Genomic DNA, 19,795 nt, shown 5'->3' with positions numbered 1-19,795 from the left:
TCCCTGTTATCCCAACAATGTACATCTTTTAGTTCTTCCAATATTCCTCTTTTGCCTCTAGGTTTTCACAAAGGCTTTTCTTCTTTCTTGACTTCTATCTATCCCTCTCCTCCTTGGTTTTGCTAACTGTTGATTATTAAGATTTTCACTTAATCATTATCTCTTCTGAACAGCTCTCTTGTCTTTCTGCATCATAACTCCTAATGATAACATAAAATCTTAGCATAAAATAGGCACTTATAATGCCTGTTTTTCTGTCTTTCCTTTTGGTTTGTTAAGTTCTATGAAAGGACGGATCTTGTCTGTTCACCACTGTGTCTTAGCTGAGTTCAGAGTTTGACATACTGGTAGTACTTAATATGTATCTGTTAAACAAATAATATGCCAGTCAGAATTCACATGCTTTAAAAAAAAAAATGAGCCCACACTCAAGTCCCATAACAGAAAAGTAAGCCTAATGATGTTATATAACACTGGTAAAAATTTGTATAAGCTGGAAAAGAAATTAATTTCACAAAATTTTGTTTAATGCAGTAGTTCCAAATCTTTTTAGTAGTGGCATTTTTTATGTGGAATCCCAAGACATAAAACATACATGACTCTGCATGCCTTCTCTCCCTCAGATCCTACTCTCTTGACCACAGGGATAAACTTACAGGCCAAGCTGGTATGCAAGAGAGAGCATCACACCCCTGCCCCTTGCTCAGGGTTATTGGGCAGATTCTGGCACTTGACCTAAATTAGGTCATCCCTGGGATGGAAGCTGAAAGATAAGTTGAAAATGGCCTGTACTTCCCGCCAGGAGACTCAGACCAACTCACAGGGAAAAGCAGTGATGAGAAACTTGGCAGAGTAAAGCTGGGAATGAGGATCAGAGGAGAGGGGCAGAGACTGTCCTTGAATTGGGTAGTTCCTGAGCAGACATCACCCTGTCCTTGTGATTTGTTTAACCTGAGCCAACAAACTCCCATTTTGTGCAAATTACTTTGAGTTGAATATTTGTTATCTGCAGTTAAGACAAGAGAGCTGTCCTTACTAAAGGGTTATGGATGGTAATTGTAGCTTATATGAGTCCTTCCAATAGGCAATTTAGAAGCATCCTCCTATCTGCAGTGTGGAAATGAGTCGGTGGGAGGGACAACTGTATGCTGAGTAATAGGAGATTGCAGCAATAATCCAAATGCTATAGTTACTAAGTACTATGATTGATAGCGATAAAGTCCTCTATGTGATAAAGATAAGTACTATGATGGAAGAGTTTGTATAAAGCACTTTCAAGCCCTCTCCTTTGTTTCCCAGTATTTCATTCTGTTTTAGGGAACTGATTCTTTTTAATTATTGGATTTTTATCAAAGTCCATATATGCCGTCTACCTACTAAACACAAACCAGGTTGAGACAATGCTACCCAGAATTACTTTGAACTTCATCTCTCAGCATCATCACTGGTTCAAACAATTGCAGTTAACTTGAGGTGGGGACAGAGCCAGTCAGTAATCATCTACTTCTTTTGCTCTGAATTCTAACCATTTCTTAATTTTTGTACCTCCTGCATTAACTTTATGAACACGAGCAATAACACACCTAGGCCAGAAGGCCTCCAGCTATCTTATTCTTATCAACCAGGAAAATTGGTACATGGGTAAGTTAGTGAATTCTGTAACCCTATAATATTTGGGGAATTCTGGTGGGATTCCCAGAATTCTGAATATTCTCATCATATTCTGGGGAATATGATGTTATGATGAAAGAAATATTTTAAGATTAATCTCTGTCTGCTAGAAGAGACTTCCAATCACTTGACCCACCTCTTACCTAATGTAAATTCATTAAGCCTCATTTGAATTGCTGAAGCCAAGAGATGCCTTTACTGTGTTTGGTACATGATTAATGGTACATTTTTCTCTTAACTGGAATATAGTGGGAATAGCTTGCCTGTGGGGCTTCCGAGGTGGCGCAGTGGTAAGAAATTCGCCTGCCAATGCAGGAGACGCAAGAGACTCAGGTTCAGTCTCTGGGTTGGGAAGATCCCCTGGAGTAGGAAATGGCAAACCACTCCAGTATTCTTGCTGAAAAATTCCACGGACAGAGGAGCCTGGCAGGCTATAGTCCATAAGGTCAAAGAGTTGAACACAAGTGAGCAACTCTGTGTGTGTCCACATGGGCGCACACACACACACACAGCTTGCCTATAAGCTGTCTAATTCAGGGCATTTTTGTTGCTATATTAAACTCTAGAGTAAATCATTCTTTCATTTATTCTATAAATTATCTTTGAGCATTTGCTATCTGCCAGGCTCTGTGCCTGTAAAAGACTTAATCCATGACTTGCAGTAATACCCATGCAATATAAAAATTACAGAAACACTGAGGAGGAACTGGTTAAATCAGTTTTGTAAAGCATTTGCAACATTAGTAAGCTATTAATAAATATTAGTTGCCTGTTTGCCATCATTATTACTATTTGAGTAGGTGAGAAAAGGGAAATGACTTTGCAGGCCAAGAGAATAACTTACTTGGAAACATGATAGTAAATGTCATTTTCCAAAATGACTTGTGGTTGGGATATGAGTACAGTAGAGACAACAGTGATGAGAGATGATACTGATGAGAGGTAGTTTGGGACTGGATTATAAAGGATCTTAGATACCAGCTAAATAAATTTAACTTTTCAAAATGTATAATGGGTGCTTAAAAATTTTTTTGGCTAGCACCATTTTTTCTTTCTAGTCTGATGTTCACATTTTCTTTTTTTATGAAAAATTTCCCATATACATCAAAGTAAAAATAGTAATATAATGACCCCCATGTATTCATTACCCAGCTTTAATAATTATCAATATGTAGCCAGTCCATTGAAGATTTTTAAGCAAAGCAAAAAAGGAGACTAACACTGTGCCATTCCCTTACATTAGTTGATCTTTACAGTGTTCCATGGAGTATGTGGTATTTCCACTTTCCCTGTTTATAGAAGAGAGAACCATCAAAATGATGAAGTAAAAGTTCTGAGATTCTAACCCATATCCAGCTTATTTTCAGAACTCAAGTTCTTTCCCATGCTGCCTTTATAACTGTGAAATAGAGCATGGTTCTCAGTTGAAGACAGATGCTCATCTGCCTACTTGATATATTGGTGCTATTGACCCCATTCTCAATGGACTTCCTACCTCCAGCCACTGTGCTGGAGTCACAGGGTCACCAGGATCTAAGTCTATGTAAATATTCAACCTAATCAGCTAAAATGACTCTTCATTTAGTCCAGTGGTTGTCAAAGTATGGTCTCCAGACCACCAGCAGCAAGTTGTTAGAAAATACAAATTCTCAGACCCCACCCCCAACCTACTCAGAACCTCTGGGGGTAGCAACGCATGATGCCTGTATTCCCATTTGCTGTGTTAAATAAAATGCTCCAGTGGTTTCCTGCAAACACAAGGTTATGACCATCTACCAAGAGCATTTCTAAAGCAAAGACCTCATATCAGTTGTATGTTCATTTTTTAACAAGTTCATGAAAAGTAGTCATAAGGTAAGAATTATTATTCAGACTTAACACCAGCAGTCTCTCTGGGGATGTTACATAACCTCATGGAAAGAAATCTTAAGGAATTTGCACTGTCTATAGTGCTTGCTGGTGCCATCTAGTGGTTTAAGCACAGTGGAATGTGTAGTTTTATTACTGCTTTGAGGATACAATTTGTGGTTTTAAGTCAGTTTTATAGTAAATGTTTAATTGAATAACCGAAATAAGAAAAAAATAAAGATTTTCCTTACTATAAAACCTCTATTGAGAATTCTTATATATGGCACCAAAACACAAACGAAAAAAAGTTAAATTAGGCCACAACAAAGTTTAAAACTTTTGTACATCAGAGGACACTATTGATAGAGTGAAAGGGTAGCCCACAAAGTAGGAGAATATATTTGAAAATCATGTATCTAGTAAGATGTGCTTAGTCGCTCAGTTGTGTCCGACTCTTTGCAACTGTCTGCAACTCTTCGAACTGTAGCCCACTAGGCTCCTCTGTCCATGGAATTTGTCAGGCAAGAACACTGGAGGGGAGTTGCCATGACTTCCTCCAGGGGATCTTCCCCACCCAGGGATCGAACCCCTGTCTCTTACTTCTCCTGCATTGACAGACAGGTTCTTTATGGCTAGTGCCACCTGGGAAGCCCAAATATGTAAATAGTATCCAAATATATAAAGAACTCTTAACTCAACAACAAAAAGACAACACCAATTTTAAAAATGAGTGGAAACTGTTATATTTAAAATGGATAGCCAATAAGATCCTATCCTATAGCACAGAGCACTCTGCTCAATGTTATATGGCAGCCTGGATGGGAGAGGAGTCTAGGGGAGAATGGATACGTGTATATGTATGTTTGAGTTGCTTTGCTGTCCACCTGGAGCCATCACAACATTGTTAATTGGCTATACTACAATATAAGATGAAAAGTTTTTAAAAAGTGTATATAGGACTTGAGTAGACATTTCTTCAAAGAATATATACAAATGGCCAATAAGCACTTGAAAAGACACTCAACACCATTAGTCATTAAAGAAATGCAAAATCAAAACCACAATGAGCTACCACTAGGGCAGCTTGAATAATTAAAAAACAAAACAAAACAGAAAATAGCAGATGTTGTTGAGATTATGGAGAAACTAGAACCTTTATATATTGCTGATGGGGACGTGAAACAGTGCAGCCACTGTGGAAAACAGATTGTTCCTTAAATAGCTAGACATAGAATTTCTATCGGGAGACCCAGCAATTCCACTACTAATTATATACCCAAGAGAATTGGAAACAGTTGTTCAAACAAAAACTTGTACACATGTCTACAGAGCATTATTCATAATAAGTAAAAAGTGGAAACAACCCAAAGATTCACCAACTAATGAATGAATAAACAAAATGTGGCATATCCATAAAATGTAATATTTTTCAGCCATAAAGTGAAAGTTGCTCAGTTGTGTCCAACTCTTTGCAACCCCATGGACTATACAGTCCATGGAATTCTCCAGGCCAGAATATTAGAGTGGGTAGCCTTTCTCTTCTCGAGGGAATCTTTCCAACCCAGGGATTGAACCCAAGTCTCCCTCATTGCAGGGGGATTCTTTACCAGCTGAGCCAAAAGGGAAGCCCAAGAATACTGGAGTGGGTAGCCTATCCGTTCTCCAGGGGATCTTCCCAACCCAGGAATTGAACCAGGATTTCCTGCATTGCAGGTGGATTCTTTATCAACTGAGTTTTCAGAGAAGCCATAAGATGATGTACTAATTCATTGATGAACCTTAAAAATATGTTAACTGACAGAGGATGGCACAAAAAAAACCACATATCGTGTGATTCCATTTATATGAAATATCCAGAAGAGGCAAATTCATTGAGTTAGAAATTAGATTAGTCAAAGATACAGAGAATAGACTTGTGGACATAGTGGGGGAAGGAGAGAATGGGATGAATGGAGAAAGCAGTATAGCTCTATATACACTACCATGTGTAAATTAGATAGCTGGTGAGAAGTTGCTATATAACACAGGGAGCCCAGCAAGGTACTCTGTGATGTTCTAGAGGGTTAGGGTTGGGGAAGGGGAGGAGACCCAAGAGACAGGTGATATATATCTCTATATGTATATTATATATGTATATATAAAATTGTGGCTGGTTTGAGTTGTTGTAGAACAGAAACCAAAGCAACATTTATAATGTTGTAGCAATTTTCCTCCACTTAAAAAAAGAAGAAAGTAGATTAGTGTTTGCCAGAGATGGAGAGAAAGGTAGGAATGCGTGTGACCACTTAATGGGCATGGGATTTCTTTTGGAAGCAATGCACATGCCCTGGAATTAGATAGTAGTGATGGTTGTACAACATTGTGAGTGTTCTGAAAGTCGATGAATTGTACACTTTAAAATAGTTCAATGGTGACTTCAATGTGTCAATTTTCCCTCATTTTAAGAAGATCTCTGTTGATTTGCGAGACTCCAGAACCTTTATTTTTATTATTATTGATGTATCGATGTATTTTCCCATCGTTGTTGCTAATATGTATGTATTCTGTTTTGTTCTGCTTTTTTAACCTAAATGTGTTCAATACATTGTTTATCATCTACACAGTTCCCATGGTTTTTGTTTTGGTGGCTGTGCATATTTTAGTCACTATGTATATCATAACTTAATCATTTCTCAAATGTTTAGTGGTTTTCTCTTTTTTTCAATTTTTAAAGAGTCCTGATCTAAATACTTAAGTAAATAAGAATGTTTAAATTTCTTTGTAGATATTGCATTGATGTTTCTTCCCTAAAACAGAATTTCTGACTCTTCTTTTTAATTTTTACTATTTCTATTGTGGTTTTTCTCTGATTGCTATACAGTAAGAATAAATGAATTTAGAATTCTACCAATAATGAATGAGGGAAAATGGAGGAAATTAATGTTTATAGAATGTCCCTTCTGTTCCAGGCACTGCGTATGGATCCTTTACATCTATTATTTCATTCAGCTCCCACACCTAATCTTATAAACTGACTAGAGATGTTGACATAGCTAGAAAGCATATGAGCAAATATCAGAAACCAAACATTTTGTCTTTCAAGTTTTATACTGTCCCCACATCTTTACCAGTATTGGGCTCTACCTTTTTTGAGTTCCTACTTATTAGAAAAATTCAATGTTTTCCCAAGTGATTGTTTAAGATTTTTTTTTATTGTTTAAGATTTATATTTATTCTTTACTTAGCAACCTACCTGTATCTTTTATTTTTTATTAATAGATTTTAAACTGAATTTAGCATTTAAACAGCAAGCATTGTATGTCAGAGCTTTTTCATGATTTTTTTTCTTTTGTTTACTCTTTTACAGGCTCTTGATGGAAATGTGTATGACCACCTTAAGGATTATTTAATAGCCTTCAGCCGGACTGAGCTAGAGACATGCCAAGCTGTGCAAAACACATTCCAGTTTTTATTAGAAACCTCCAGCAAGGCAAGTTACCTTCAGTGCAGTATGTGATATATCCATTTAAAATCTAAAATGTCTTTAGATACAAACAAAACGAAAGCACCAATGACATTAGAATGCTTTAAAGGACGAATTTTTTGGAAACAGTATTCCTTCTAACAAAGTTGAAAGGTGTTTCATTCTTGATGAAGGTCAAAAAGGGAGGTGATGATACAGGCTGTCTCAGGACATCAGTCATTATTAGCATGTCTGTTGCTTTTGAAAAGAGTGGTTTAAAGAACTTTATTTTCCACTCAGATTATTTATTATTTATTATTTTCCACTCAGATTATTTATTTTGCTCTCAGTTCATAAAACAACAAGGTCATGTGTCAGTGCAAAGAATAATAAAAGGACACAAAAAGGAAAATTTAAATTTTATAATTGATAAACAAATTAATGTTTTAATATCTTGCTTTAAACAATTAACCTTGCCTTCTATATGCTGTCATTCTTTGATAGTTATCTTTTCATTCAAGTTTGCTAGCATGTCACACTGTTTACATAGAAAATAAATCAAGTTGTTTTTCTTTAGGATCTGACAGATTAAAATTTTTTGCAGCAGAGAAATGGTCCTTTGGAAGATAAATTGTTCCTGTGGTTAATTAATCTTATTTTCTTTCTGATAAATTAAGTGCACAGTAAATGTTTCCTGACTGAATGCATTTATTAAAATACATTCATTTTATGACTGCTATTTTAAAAGATCAGTTCAATTCTCTTTTTTGGCCAGAGGAGTGGGAACTGGCTAATACCTTAGAGAGTTGTTTGGAAAGGAATCAGGGTATCCATATTACAAGACAGAGGCCAAAGACAGGAAAGAAAAGGGTGCAGTCTGTGTCCCTTTTCTTTTCCTGAATTGCCTCCATGTATATTTATTATTTTCAGTGTACCATCACTCCAATTCTGTTTTTAGAAAAACATTTAAAATGCTAAGTTCACGTGGAAATACAAATATCACTAGTCTGGTGCTTTGAAATCCTGTCGTATTTTTGTATTCTTATATTTTTATCCCTAGGATTCAATAAAAGATGTAAAAGGATGAACATATAGAAAGGATAAATGGATGGGTAGATGGATAGTTATGTGAAAGAAAATGTAGAAAAATGTTAATTAAAGAGTCTAGGTAGTTTCTGTACAGTTCTTTTTATTTTAATGTGTATACATTTGACATTTTCCATAAGAGAATGTTAGAGGTAGAAGTCTATAAAAATGTCTTGGTTTGTTCCTTTTATGAAGTTGATTTTTAACTAGTAATCATCAGATTGTTTATGTATATTGGTCCATTTGGGTTTTCTGTATCGTTTTTAGTGTATTTTGGTAACTTCACTTTCCTAGACAAATTGTCTATTTCATTTATCAAATTTGGTGGCATAAATTTGCATATAAACTTGCTTGCCTCTGTAATTGTCTCCCTTTTTATTTCTAATATTGTTTGTACTTTCTCTCTTATTTTGATCAGACTTGCCAATCTATTTTTTAATCTTTTCCAAAAGCCATCTCTTGTTCTACTTCTCAGTGTTATTGTTCCGTATCTTCTTAATTACTAACTTTATATTCATTATTTCTTTCTACTTTATTGCAGTTAATGTTTTTAGGCTTCTTTTTCTATTAGGTTCTATATTTTCAGTCTTTTGTTTTCAAATAAATCCGCTTGAGCCTAAAAAATTTCTTTCTACTTTAATTGCATTCTGTGATAGGTATGTAGGGCTTTTTAAAATCACTTCTGCATCCCCCCCCCCCCATTAACCCATGAATTATTTAGAAGTTTTTCCAGTTTCCATTTAATGGAGGGAGTATATAGTGGGTGACATTTTTCATTTCTAATTTTATCAGAGAGATTTTCCCCAGACAAATTTCTTTTTGAATCTTTTTCCAAGAATGTTTGAATACACTGCCTTCAGTTTATAAAAGAGGTAAGCATTTAGTCTTTAAAATGTGCTAATATTTTATATAACAGTTCACAGTTTTCTAGTTTTTAATACATCCTCTGAGGTTGGTATTATCTTGCTCATTCTGCAGAGAGGAAAACAGACCCAGGAAGTTTATGTGATTTGCCTGAGGTCACAAACACACACATAGTGTTTTCCATGCTCTACTAATATCTATATTATCTCTTTAGCTTATATTGTTTTCATAGAAAATGAATTAAAAATGTATAAACTGATTTGGACACATAAAGAGATAAGCTTTTATTTTCCTCTACATTCACTCATATGGGTATCTTACTCCCCAGGGATGAGGAAGAAATAAGATGCTCTTGTGTTTAGAGTGAAAGTGGTAGTAATAAAAATTTAATAAGAATGATGCAACTAGGAGATGTGCCCTTTTATTCCTAGTACCAGAAGAGCTCACACCTAGAAGTTTTATGCCGTGTGCTTTTCTGTTAACAAAGAGCTTGTTCTGCTACTTTTGTTATCCTGCTAAAAGCAACCTTGTGATCTGATAATCCAGAAAGAAGTTTAAAATTTTTTTTGATTTTTTTATTCTACACCATTACTAGCTTGTCTTTGGGGGAAGTTCATTTTTTCCCACATATCTGAATTGTAACTGTACATGTATTTTGGGGGTAATCCATAGACACATTGTAATTTTATAATGCCCCCTATACCTTAAAGGGAGACAGCTGGCCTAAGAACTTCTGTTTAATTTTAATTATTTATGAAGGCTTGCTGTTCTTCTTAATATTTTATGAAATGCTTTGTGCATGTAACTGAAGCAGATATTGTCAGAGAGATTTTCTCTAGTATAGTCATTCTAAAGGTGGTTCTACTGGCTTTACAGTTTGTTTATGTATGCTTGCTTTCTGTCTCTGTAAGGAAATTCCTACCAATTAATAATGTAACTCTTTTAACAATTGAAAAATAACAGGGTTATTCTATATTTCTTCATAAATTAAATTGTCTAGTATTGTCACTCTTATTACCGTAAAGATGTACTAAAAAAGTAAACTTAATAAAATAAAGAGGAAAATCCCATGATCATCTCAAAAACACAGGAAAAGCATATGACAAAATTCAGCACTCTTATGATAAAAACGCTCATCAAATTAGGAATAGAAGGGAACTTCCTGAACATGGTAAAAGGCATTTTTTAAAAACCTACAACACATATCATACTCAGTGTTGAAAGCTTTCCCCATCTGGAAAAGATGATCAGACAAGGATGCCCACTTTCACCACTACTATTCACCATTGTGGTGAATGAGCTTCCCTTGTGGCTCAGCTGGTAAAGAATCTGCCTGCAATGTGAGAGATCTGGATTCAGTCCCTGTGTTGGGAAAATCCCCTGGAGAAGAGAAAGGCTACTCACTCCAGTATTCTGGCCTAGAGAATTACATGGACTGTATAGTCCATGGGTCGCAAAGAGTTGGACACGACTAAGTGACTTTCACTCATTCACCATTGTACTGAACATCCTGATCTGAGCAATTAGGCAGGAAACAGAAATAGGAGGCAGCAAAATGGAAAGAAAAAAGTAAAAATATATATTTGCACATGACATGATTGTATGTAAAAAACCCTATAGGATCCACGAAAGTCCTGGAGCTAGTAAATGAACTCAGCAAAAGTTGCAAATACAAATTCAATACACAAAATGTATTATGTTTCTATACTTCATCAATGAATGAACTGAAGGAACATTATGAAACTAATTCCAGTTACAATAGTATTTGAAGAATAAATACCTAGAAATAATTTAACCAAAACCCGAAAGACTTGCACATGGAAAAACTATAAAACATTGCTGAAATTAAAGAAAGTGAAAGTGAAGTCACTCAGTTGTGTCCGACTGTTTGCGACCCCATGGACTGTAGCCTACCAGGCTCCTCAGTCCGTGGAATTTTCCAGGCAAGAGTACTGGAGTGGGTCGCTATTTCCTTCTCCAGGGGATCTTCCCAAACTAAGGATCGAACCCAGGTCTCCCGCACTATAGGCGGACGCTTTACCATCTGAGCCACCAGGGAAGACCCAAATAAATGGAAATAATAAATGTTTATGGATTAGAAGATTTCATATCTCTAATATTTCAGTATTCCCCAAAGCAATTTATAGATTCAGTGCAATTCCTATCAAAATTCCAATGGCATTTTTTGCAGAAATGGAACAGCCAGTCCTGGAATTCATGTGGAACTGCAAGGGATCCTGAAACCTTGAAAAAGAAAAACAAAATTGGAGGACTCACACATTCCAGTTTTAAAACTTACTACAAAGTTATGGTAATTAAGAGTGTGGTGCTAGCATAAGGCTAGACATGTAAGAATTGAGAGTCCAGAAATAAACTCAAACATCTGTGGCCAGTTGATTTCAACAAGGTTGTCAAGGCCATTTGATAGAGAAAGAATAGTCTCTTCAACAAGAGGTGATAAAACAATAGGATAACCACATGCAAAAGAATAAAGTTAAACCCCTTCCTCACTCCATATATAAAGATTAACTCAAAATGGGCTGACAGCCTAAAACTGTAGAATTATAGAAGAAAATACAGAAGTAAATCTTTGTGACCTTGGGTTTGCCAGTGTATTCTTAGAGTTAACTTGAAAGCACAGCAGCAAAAGATGATAGATAACTGAGCTTCATCAAATTACAAGTTTTTGTGCATCAAAGAACATTGTGGAAAATGTGAAAAAGCCCATAGAATGGGAGAAATATTTATAAATCATGTGCCTGATAGGAATTTAATACTCAAAATATATAAATAACTTTTACAACTCAACACATAAAAGACAAATGATCCAATTTGAAAATGGGCAAAGGACTTGAATAGACATTTTTCCAAGGAAAATGTGCACATGAAAAGATCCTAAGCACCATTAGTTATTGGAGAACTGTAAATGAAAACCACAATGAAATACCACTTCCACCTAGTAGGATAGCTTTAATAATTAAAACAACACACATATAAAGCAAGTGTTGGCAGGGATGTGGTAAAATTAGAACTCTTGTACATTGTAGGAATGTAAAATGGTGTAGCCACTGTGGAAAACAGTTCGGTAATTCCTCAAAAAGTGAGACACGGAGTTACCATATGACAATTCCACTTTTTTGAAAACAAGTGTTTAAACAAAAAAATTGTACAGAAATGTTCACAGCAGTGTTATTCATAGTGAAGTCACTCAGTCGTGTCTGACTCTTTGCGACCTCCTCCATCCATGGGATTTTCCAGGCAAGAATACTGGAGTGGGTTGCCATTTCCTTCTCTAGGAGATAATAGCTAATAATTGTAAACACCCTAAATGTCAATCAACTGGTGATTAGATAAATAAAATACAATTTCAATGGAATATTATTTGTTCATAAAAAGGAATGAACTACTGATATATCATACAACACATGTCCCACAGAATAAAAAAATACAAATAACTATTACCATATAAAAAAGAGGCTTTTATGGGCTTAGTTGTATCCCCTAAAATTCATACATGGAAGCCCTAACCTCTGGTACCTCAGAATGTGACTGTTCTTGGATATCAGGCCTTTAAAGAGTTTAAGGTAAAATGAGGTCATACGGATGAGCTCTAATCCAATATGACTGGTGTTCATAGAAGGTTAGAGTGCGAATAGGCACAATGGGAAATCCACATAAGACACCAGGAAAAGACGATCATCTGCAAGCCAAGGAAAGAGACCCTCAGAAGAAACCAGCCCTGCCAACACCTTGTTCTTGGGCTTCTGGCCTCCAGAACTGTGAGGAAACAGAATTACCTTGTTTAAGCCACCTCATCTATGATCCTTTGTTATGGAAGCCTTAGGAAACTAGTACAGATGCTTAAACTTACTATTAATCAAAGAACTGGAAATTAAAATCACTATGAGATTCTATTTTACACTTATGAGATTGACAAAAATCGACAGGAATGATTATTAATGTGAATATGGATTAACAGAAGCTTATATACTGCCCTGAGGGGTACAGATTGATAGATCCAATTTCAACACATTTGGCGTTATCTAGTCAATTTAAAGATGCACTTAGCTTATGACTCAGTAGTTCTACTTCTTAGAATATATCCTAGAGAAACTCTGGCCCCAGAGTGGGTACCAGAAGACTTTGAGATATTGTTCTTAGCAACTTCCTTTGTCAGATTAGAAAAAGCTAGAAATATCCTAACTGTCCACCAATAGTAAGATGAATAATGAAATACCAAATAGCAATAAAAATGAAAGATCTGTAAGCACATGCACTAATATGGATGAGATTCACAAATGTGATGTTGAGCAAAAGGCAAATTGCAAAACAAGGACCTACTGTATAGCACAGGGAACTGTACAGTGTAGTAACCTATAATGGAAAAGAATCTGAAAGAGAATGTGGGCGTGTGTATATATAGCTAAATCACTTTGCTTTAACACTTGGAACTAACACAACATTGTAAATTAACTATACTTCAATTTTTAGAAAAGCAACTTGCAAAGACTACACACACATTTATATAGCATTCAGAAATATCCAAGAAAACAGTATCATTTTGAGATATATCATATGTAATAAAACTGTTGAAAGAAAAAAAGAGGAGCACAGTAAAATTTAGTAGAGTGGTTATATCTAGAGGAGCATGCATTCACAGAGGGGCAGATAATCACCCAAAGGAGTAAAAAGTGCTTCTGAATATTGAGGGATTGTTTGCCAAAAGAATCTTATATGTTACAATGGGCCACAGTACATAAACATGTAACATATACTTGTGATATTAAAATGTAATCAAAGAGGGCAACTAGGGGGAAAATGTCTTAAAAGGGTCCTTGGATTGGGAAATGGGAGAGATTCCCCAACTTAAAAAACATTAAAAAAATTAATAAATAGAAGGTTGAACACTCCTTAGGAAATAAGATGGGAATGTAATAAGAAGAGGATGTATGGATTCCTACGGCAGTGGTAATGTTTTGTTTAATCTCAACGGTGGATACAGAAGCGTTCTTTAACAGCTGTTTATTGAATACTACTTTAGACAGAAGTCATTGTGCTAGTTGCTGAAGGTTACATCAGTAACGAGATTGAAGGCCTGATCTCAGCTGTCACAAGGAGTGACTGAAGGAAGCAGAAAGGGAAAGATTACAAAGGGAATGAGGAAACTTTTGAAAGTTAGGGAAAAGTCCATTATCTTGATTGTGGTGACTTTTACAGATATATAGGAAAGTTAAAATTTATCAAAGTATACACTTTAAATATGTACAGGTTATTGTATGTATGTCAGTTATACTTCAGTAACACCTTTACAGAGAGAAAAATAGGGCATATGAAAATGCCAGAAAAAATGAAAATTTACTTTCACACAGAAGCTTACACACAGAAATGTTCAGAGTAGCTTTTAGTTATAATAGTTGAAAACTGGAAACTCCTTAAATGACCTTCAGTGAGTGAAGGACCAAAATAAATGGTGGTGTTTCCATACTATGAAGTACTACTCAGCAATAAAAAGGAGTGAACGGTTGATAGATACAACAAATTGGATGAACTTCAAGGAAATTATGCCAAATGAAAATAGGCTTCCCTAGTGGTCCAGTGGTTAAGACTCCACACTTCCACTGCAAGGGGCACAGGTTTGATCCCTGGTTGAAGAACTAAGATCCCTCATATTACACCATGCGGCCAAAAGCAAAAGGTATATGGTGCATGATTCCATTATGTAACATTTGTGAAATAGTGTATTTATAGCAATAGAGAACAGATAAGCAGTTACCAGGAATTAGGGATGAGCAGAGTAGAGGGACGGGGCTTCCCAGGTAGCTCAGTGGTAAAGAATCCGCCTGCCAGTTCAGGAGATGCGAGTTCAATCCCTGGATTGGGAAGATCCCCTGGAGAAGGAAATGACAACCCACTCCAGTATTCTTGCCTGGGAAATCCCATAGACAGAGAAGCCTGGGAGGCTACAGTCCATGAGGTGGCAAAAAAGTCAGATACGACTTAGTTACTAAACAAAGTGGAGGGAAGTATTACGGTATAGCACAAGGGAGTCATGTGGCGGTGGTTCAGTTAAATATCTTGCTTGGGATGGTGGTTGCATGAAGCTATACATGTGATAAAATTGTATAAATCTTTACACTCACATATCCCAAAATGAGTGCATATATTAATATAACTGGTGAAATCTCAATAAGCTTTATGCTTTGTACCAGTGTCGATTTCCTAATTTTTATATTTACTGTGTTTATGCAAGATGCTGACACGGGGAGGTGTACAGGATCTCTTTGCAACTTCCTTTCAAAATGAATTGTTTGAGAGAGAAGACCAATTACTAACTCAGTGCCTCTATTGTACAGGTCTTATTTTCCATGTACTTCTCCTACTCACTTTAAAAAAGAAAACAAAACAGTGCTTCTTGGGAAAATAGCACTGATTCTAGATCTGGGACATAAAATATTTAAGGTAAACATTAAATAATTAGTCATAATGGAAAGCAGGGAGACTATCAAAAACTCCTAGGTCATCTCCAGGAACTCAAGATATGATCTTGCTAGCCAAAGATGGGATTATTTTAGCATTGATAATGATAGCAGTAGATTGAAATAATCAAATATTTTTAAATCCATGACTTTATAATAATTTATTAAAGCTATAATTGATCATTCTTTGGCGGTTACTAGGGAAACAAACCAATTTGAAAACTAGATAATAAAGGGAAGAGGCAAGTGTTTATCCTGCCTTATACAAAATCAGTCTCAAGGTAACTAAATAATTGTTTGAAAGTTTCTCTTATAGAAGTATTCTAGCTAATAAGTGAAAAAGGAATGATGAAATTCCTTGATAAAGTGATAGAAAAATATAGAAAACTCTCTAGTTCTTGCAGCCCCTAATATGTCTAGGCATTTATCATCCTAGATCTGTTCTATTAGTTTCCTAGGGTTACTATACAAATTACCATAAACAGGATGACTTAAAATGACTGACATTTATTCCCTCTCAGTTCTGGAAGCCAGAAGTCAGAAATGAAAGCGTCAGCAAGGCTGCACTCCCGCCAAAGGCTTTAGAGGATAATCAGTTTCGTACCTCTTTTAGCTTCTGGTAGCTTCAGACTTTTGTTTGTTTGTGGTCACATCACTCCAATCTCTGCCTCTTGTCTTACTGACTCCTCTTCTGTCTGTGTTTCCGTTTGTCTTTTATAATAACATCACTTATCATTACTTTCAGAGCCCAGCCACAGAATCAAGAATATTTGCTAATCTCAAAATCCTTAATAATTATATCTGCAAAGGGCAGTTTTCCAAATGAGGTAGCATTCACAAGTTCGGTGCTAAGGACAGGGATCTCTCTTTTGGAGAGCCACCATTCATTCAGCCCACTACAATGTTAGTAGCAAAAAGAGGCAAATCAGAGGCAAGCCTCACAGAAGTAAACACCACCTTGCCAAAAAGTAAAACAATAAACGTGAATGCAGTGAAACATCAGCTTACAGGACACACAAGAAAAAGAACACTACAAGGATGGAGTGAACAAAATTCAGACTATGGGAAACTACAGAACAAAAACTCAGTTTCTTCAACAGGTAAATTGCAAGTGAGGTGGGTGAGGGAGATGGAGGAAGAAACGTATATGTGATTTTGGAGGGGGGCCGCACCACGTGCCATGTGAGATCTCAGTTCCCTGATCAGGGATCGAACCTGCAGCCTCTGCACTGGAAGCATGGATTCTTAGCCACTGTACTGCCAGGGAAGTCCCAAGAAATCTATATATAAAAAGAAACCTAAGCAACATCATCCATATGCACTGTAGGAACCTTATTGTGATCTTAATGTGAAAAACTTTAAAAAATATGAACAAAAAATTAAACACTTACTGTTTTATAATGTTATTTGTACATTTTAATATACATTTTCTAAAGTTTGTCTTTTAGACATTACACTGAAATATTTATAGGTGACATAATATGTCTAGGACTTCCTTCAGTTTAATAGAAGGTGGAAGGGGTAGGTGGGTTTTAGATGAAACAAAAATTGGTGTGTTTTGGAAGTTGGTTGATAGTACATGGGGACACATTATATTGTTTTCTCTTTAAAATATTCCATAGCAAAAAGTTAAAATTTTTAAGAAGATTAATACTTTCCTCTTGAAAGAAAGAAAGGAAGGAAGTTGGGTTTGTTGTGCTTCAGGGGATAGGTTTAGCAACCAGAAGGATGATCCTCTTAGCTTTTTCTGCATGGTGACTAGTGAGGCTGCGTCTCAGGACTGTATCAGGAGCTTTCTCAGTTATTGTAGCTTCAAACTGGACTCCAGGAAAAGAGAAGACATATTTCTCTTTAAGAATATGTTTATTCAGCCAGCCTTCCCTGACCACATATTTTCAATCACTCCTCCCTCCACCCCACCCCTGCAGTCTGGACTAAATAGCACTTACACTCTCCTAGTGCCTTCTATGTATTTTGTTAGTGTATTTTAATTGTGTAATCTGTTTAATTGTCCAGCTTTATAGATTATAAATTCCTTGAAGAGACTAACTTTGTTTATTCATATTTATTCCTCTGTGTATAACCCCTTCTCTGCTGCGTTTAATATCAGGCCTGGTAAGCTCTCTCAGTAAATGGTTGTTGAAGGAAGGGGAGGGAACAATAGAGAATTGGGATGTACTGGTAAGTAAAATGCAAAATATACCTCCAACCTTCTCTATCTCCTGAATGAATTTTTTTCCCAGGTCTACTAAAGTATAGCCAAAGACTGCTTTAAGCTTTATTTCCTTCTTCTGCCCATCTTCTGGCAGAGGTCTAATGAGCTTTAGCAGATGAAAGACAAGTCAAGGGTAAGCAGTGTAGCAAACTAGAAACTGGATTTCTGTACTATCAAATGTTGCTGGTTTCCACTCTTTCCCAGAGAATATAACAGTGAATTCTTTTTAGACGACTCTCTTTGGCTATTTGTTTTGCTAGTTTCTGTGTATCAAAATTTCTCTTCTCCATAAAGTCCTTTCTAGTCTGTTCTTCTTGGTATGCTTTAAGATGGTAATTGGAATATAACTTCCTCAGAAAGGTGGTGCGGAGAAGGCAGTGGCACCCACTCCAGTACTCTTACCTGGAAAATCCCATGGACGGAGGAGCCTGGTGGGCTGCAGTCCATGGGGTCGCTGAGTCGCACATGACTGAGCGACTTCACTTTCACTTTTCACTTTCCTGCATTGGAGAAGGAAGTGGCAACCCACTCCAGTGTTCTTGCCTGGAGAATCCCAGGGACAGTGGAGCCTGGTGGGCTACCGTCTATGGGGTCACACAGAGTCGGACACGACTGAAGTGACTTAGCAGCAGCAGCAGAAAGGTGGTGAGAAGTACTAGAAAAATACTGTTTTGTGCTGTGTACAAGGTTATCTGGCAGTTTCCTAGTAGATGGCAGTCTCCATAAAGCAAACTTTAAGAGGCCTACAGAACTTTAGAACTGGTTTAGAAAAAACTGATGTGCTTCCCTGTTTGCATCTACCCTATCCCCATTCAAAAGAATAACATCTTGTGTAATAGCCATCTTTCTGAATCTTAAATAGTACATATCATCTAGTCCCCAAATCTGGGCTAGTTTCTATAACCTAGTACTTTCCATATTTAGATTCTTGAGAAAATGGGGCACAAGCATAACAACTATTATCCAAAATGAAGGGCTTCCCAGGTGGCTGGGACTCCACGCTTCCATTGCAGGGGGCCCAGTTTCGATCCCTGATCAGGGAACTGGATCTCACATGCTCAACTAAGACCTGATACAGCCAAATAAATAAGTAAAAATTTTAAAAATAAATGAAATGAAAAAAATTGTAATTATCATTTCTTTTTGACTACATAGTACTGGATGATTTCTTGTTTTTGAAAAACTACAGAAAAAAACCTAAACTTTTAAAATGCAATTATTGAACATTTTAACCTTATTAAAGACTTAAAGATATTTTATTTTCTCTTTAGGTGGTACGAGACTATAATCTTCAGCTGTTTTTACAAGAGAATGCTGTATTTCACAAACCCCAGCCCTTCCAGTTCCAGCCTTGTGACAGTGATACTGTAAGGGAATTCCAGATTTTCATTTTATTTGTTTTTAAGCTATGTTTGTGCTTCAATAACTGTTCTCTTTGGAATAGACAGACAAAAAAGACTGAGTATGTCTCAATTTTATAGCAAAACTGTAAGGATGCCGAGAAACTGACATTCCTTTCTAAAAGACGACTAACACACCCAACATCTTTATGCTAACAACTTTCTACTTAATAGGGTTAAATTATAGAACAAGTTACTGGAAATCTGAAAACTGAACTGAGGGAAGAAGAAAAAATTCAGTAATTTTTTTTCAATTCAGATGTAAATTTATACTTTCTATTTATGAAATTCTTCACATGTATACCCTTCCAAAGAAATCAGTGGTTTTTAACCAGAATAGAATTAATAAATAGAATAATGAATATGTGTATACAAATATTTTGCTGGGTTTATTAAAAAATTATAGGCCCTTTATAATTCCTTTCAGATTTCTTAGACTGTGGAAGTATTAACACAAATTGGCAATGTATAAAAAGCAAGCGTTAATCATATACTGTTATCCTTGAGTTTGCTCTATGAAAAATAATAGCCATTTTTGAATTAAAAAAAAAACAGAATACTAATTTAATAACATTTTTTAAAAGGTATTTTACTTCTATAAGGTGAGAAAGCACATATCTAGCACATTCTCTCAATGTAGGTAAGCCAGGAAGGAAGTCAAGTTATACTGGTCAAATCTGTGGTAAACTTAGAATCAAGACCAGGGGAGTTTATGATACCAGAGTTTAATGGTATCAGTTTAATAGAAACCTTTACTGGAGGTATCTTCATTACTTTTCCTACTAAATTTAAA

General features: G+C 36.0%; 1 protein-coding gene across 3 annotated transcripts in view; it reads left to right on the top strand.

The window, feature by feature from the left end:
* FCHSD2 (FCH and double SH3 domains 2) overlaps window positions 1-19,795 on the top strand; it is a 259,190-nt gene that overhangs the window by 183,910 nt on the left and 55,485 nt on the right. For all 3 annotated transcript variants that reach the window (XM_061149638.1, XM_061149628.1, XM_061149647.1), the window contains exons 9-10: window positions 6,866-6,988; window positions 18,874-18,969. In XM_061149638.1, the coding sequence (XP_061005621.1) occupies window positions 6,866-6,988; window positions 18,874-18,969 (219 nt within the window). The remainder of the gene's footprint in view (window positions 1-6,865; window positions 6,989-18,873; window positions 18,970-19,795) is intronic.

This window comes from Dama dama, chromosome 1 (assembly GCF_033118175.1).
Source record: "Dama dama isolate Ldn47 chromosome 1, ASM3311817v1, whole genome shotgun sequence".
NCBI classification, from domain to species: domain Eukaryota; kingdom Metazoa; phylum Chordata; class Mammalia; order Artiodactyla; family Cervidae; genus Dama; species Dama dama.
Note: the sequence above shows the minus strand (reverse complement) of the source record. Positions and strands in the feature narration are given on the sequence as shown.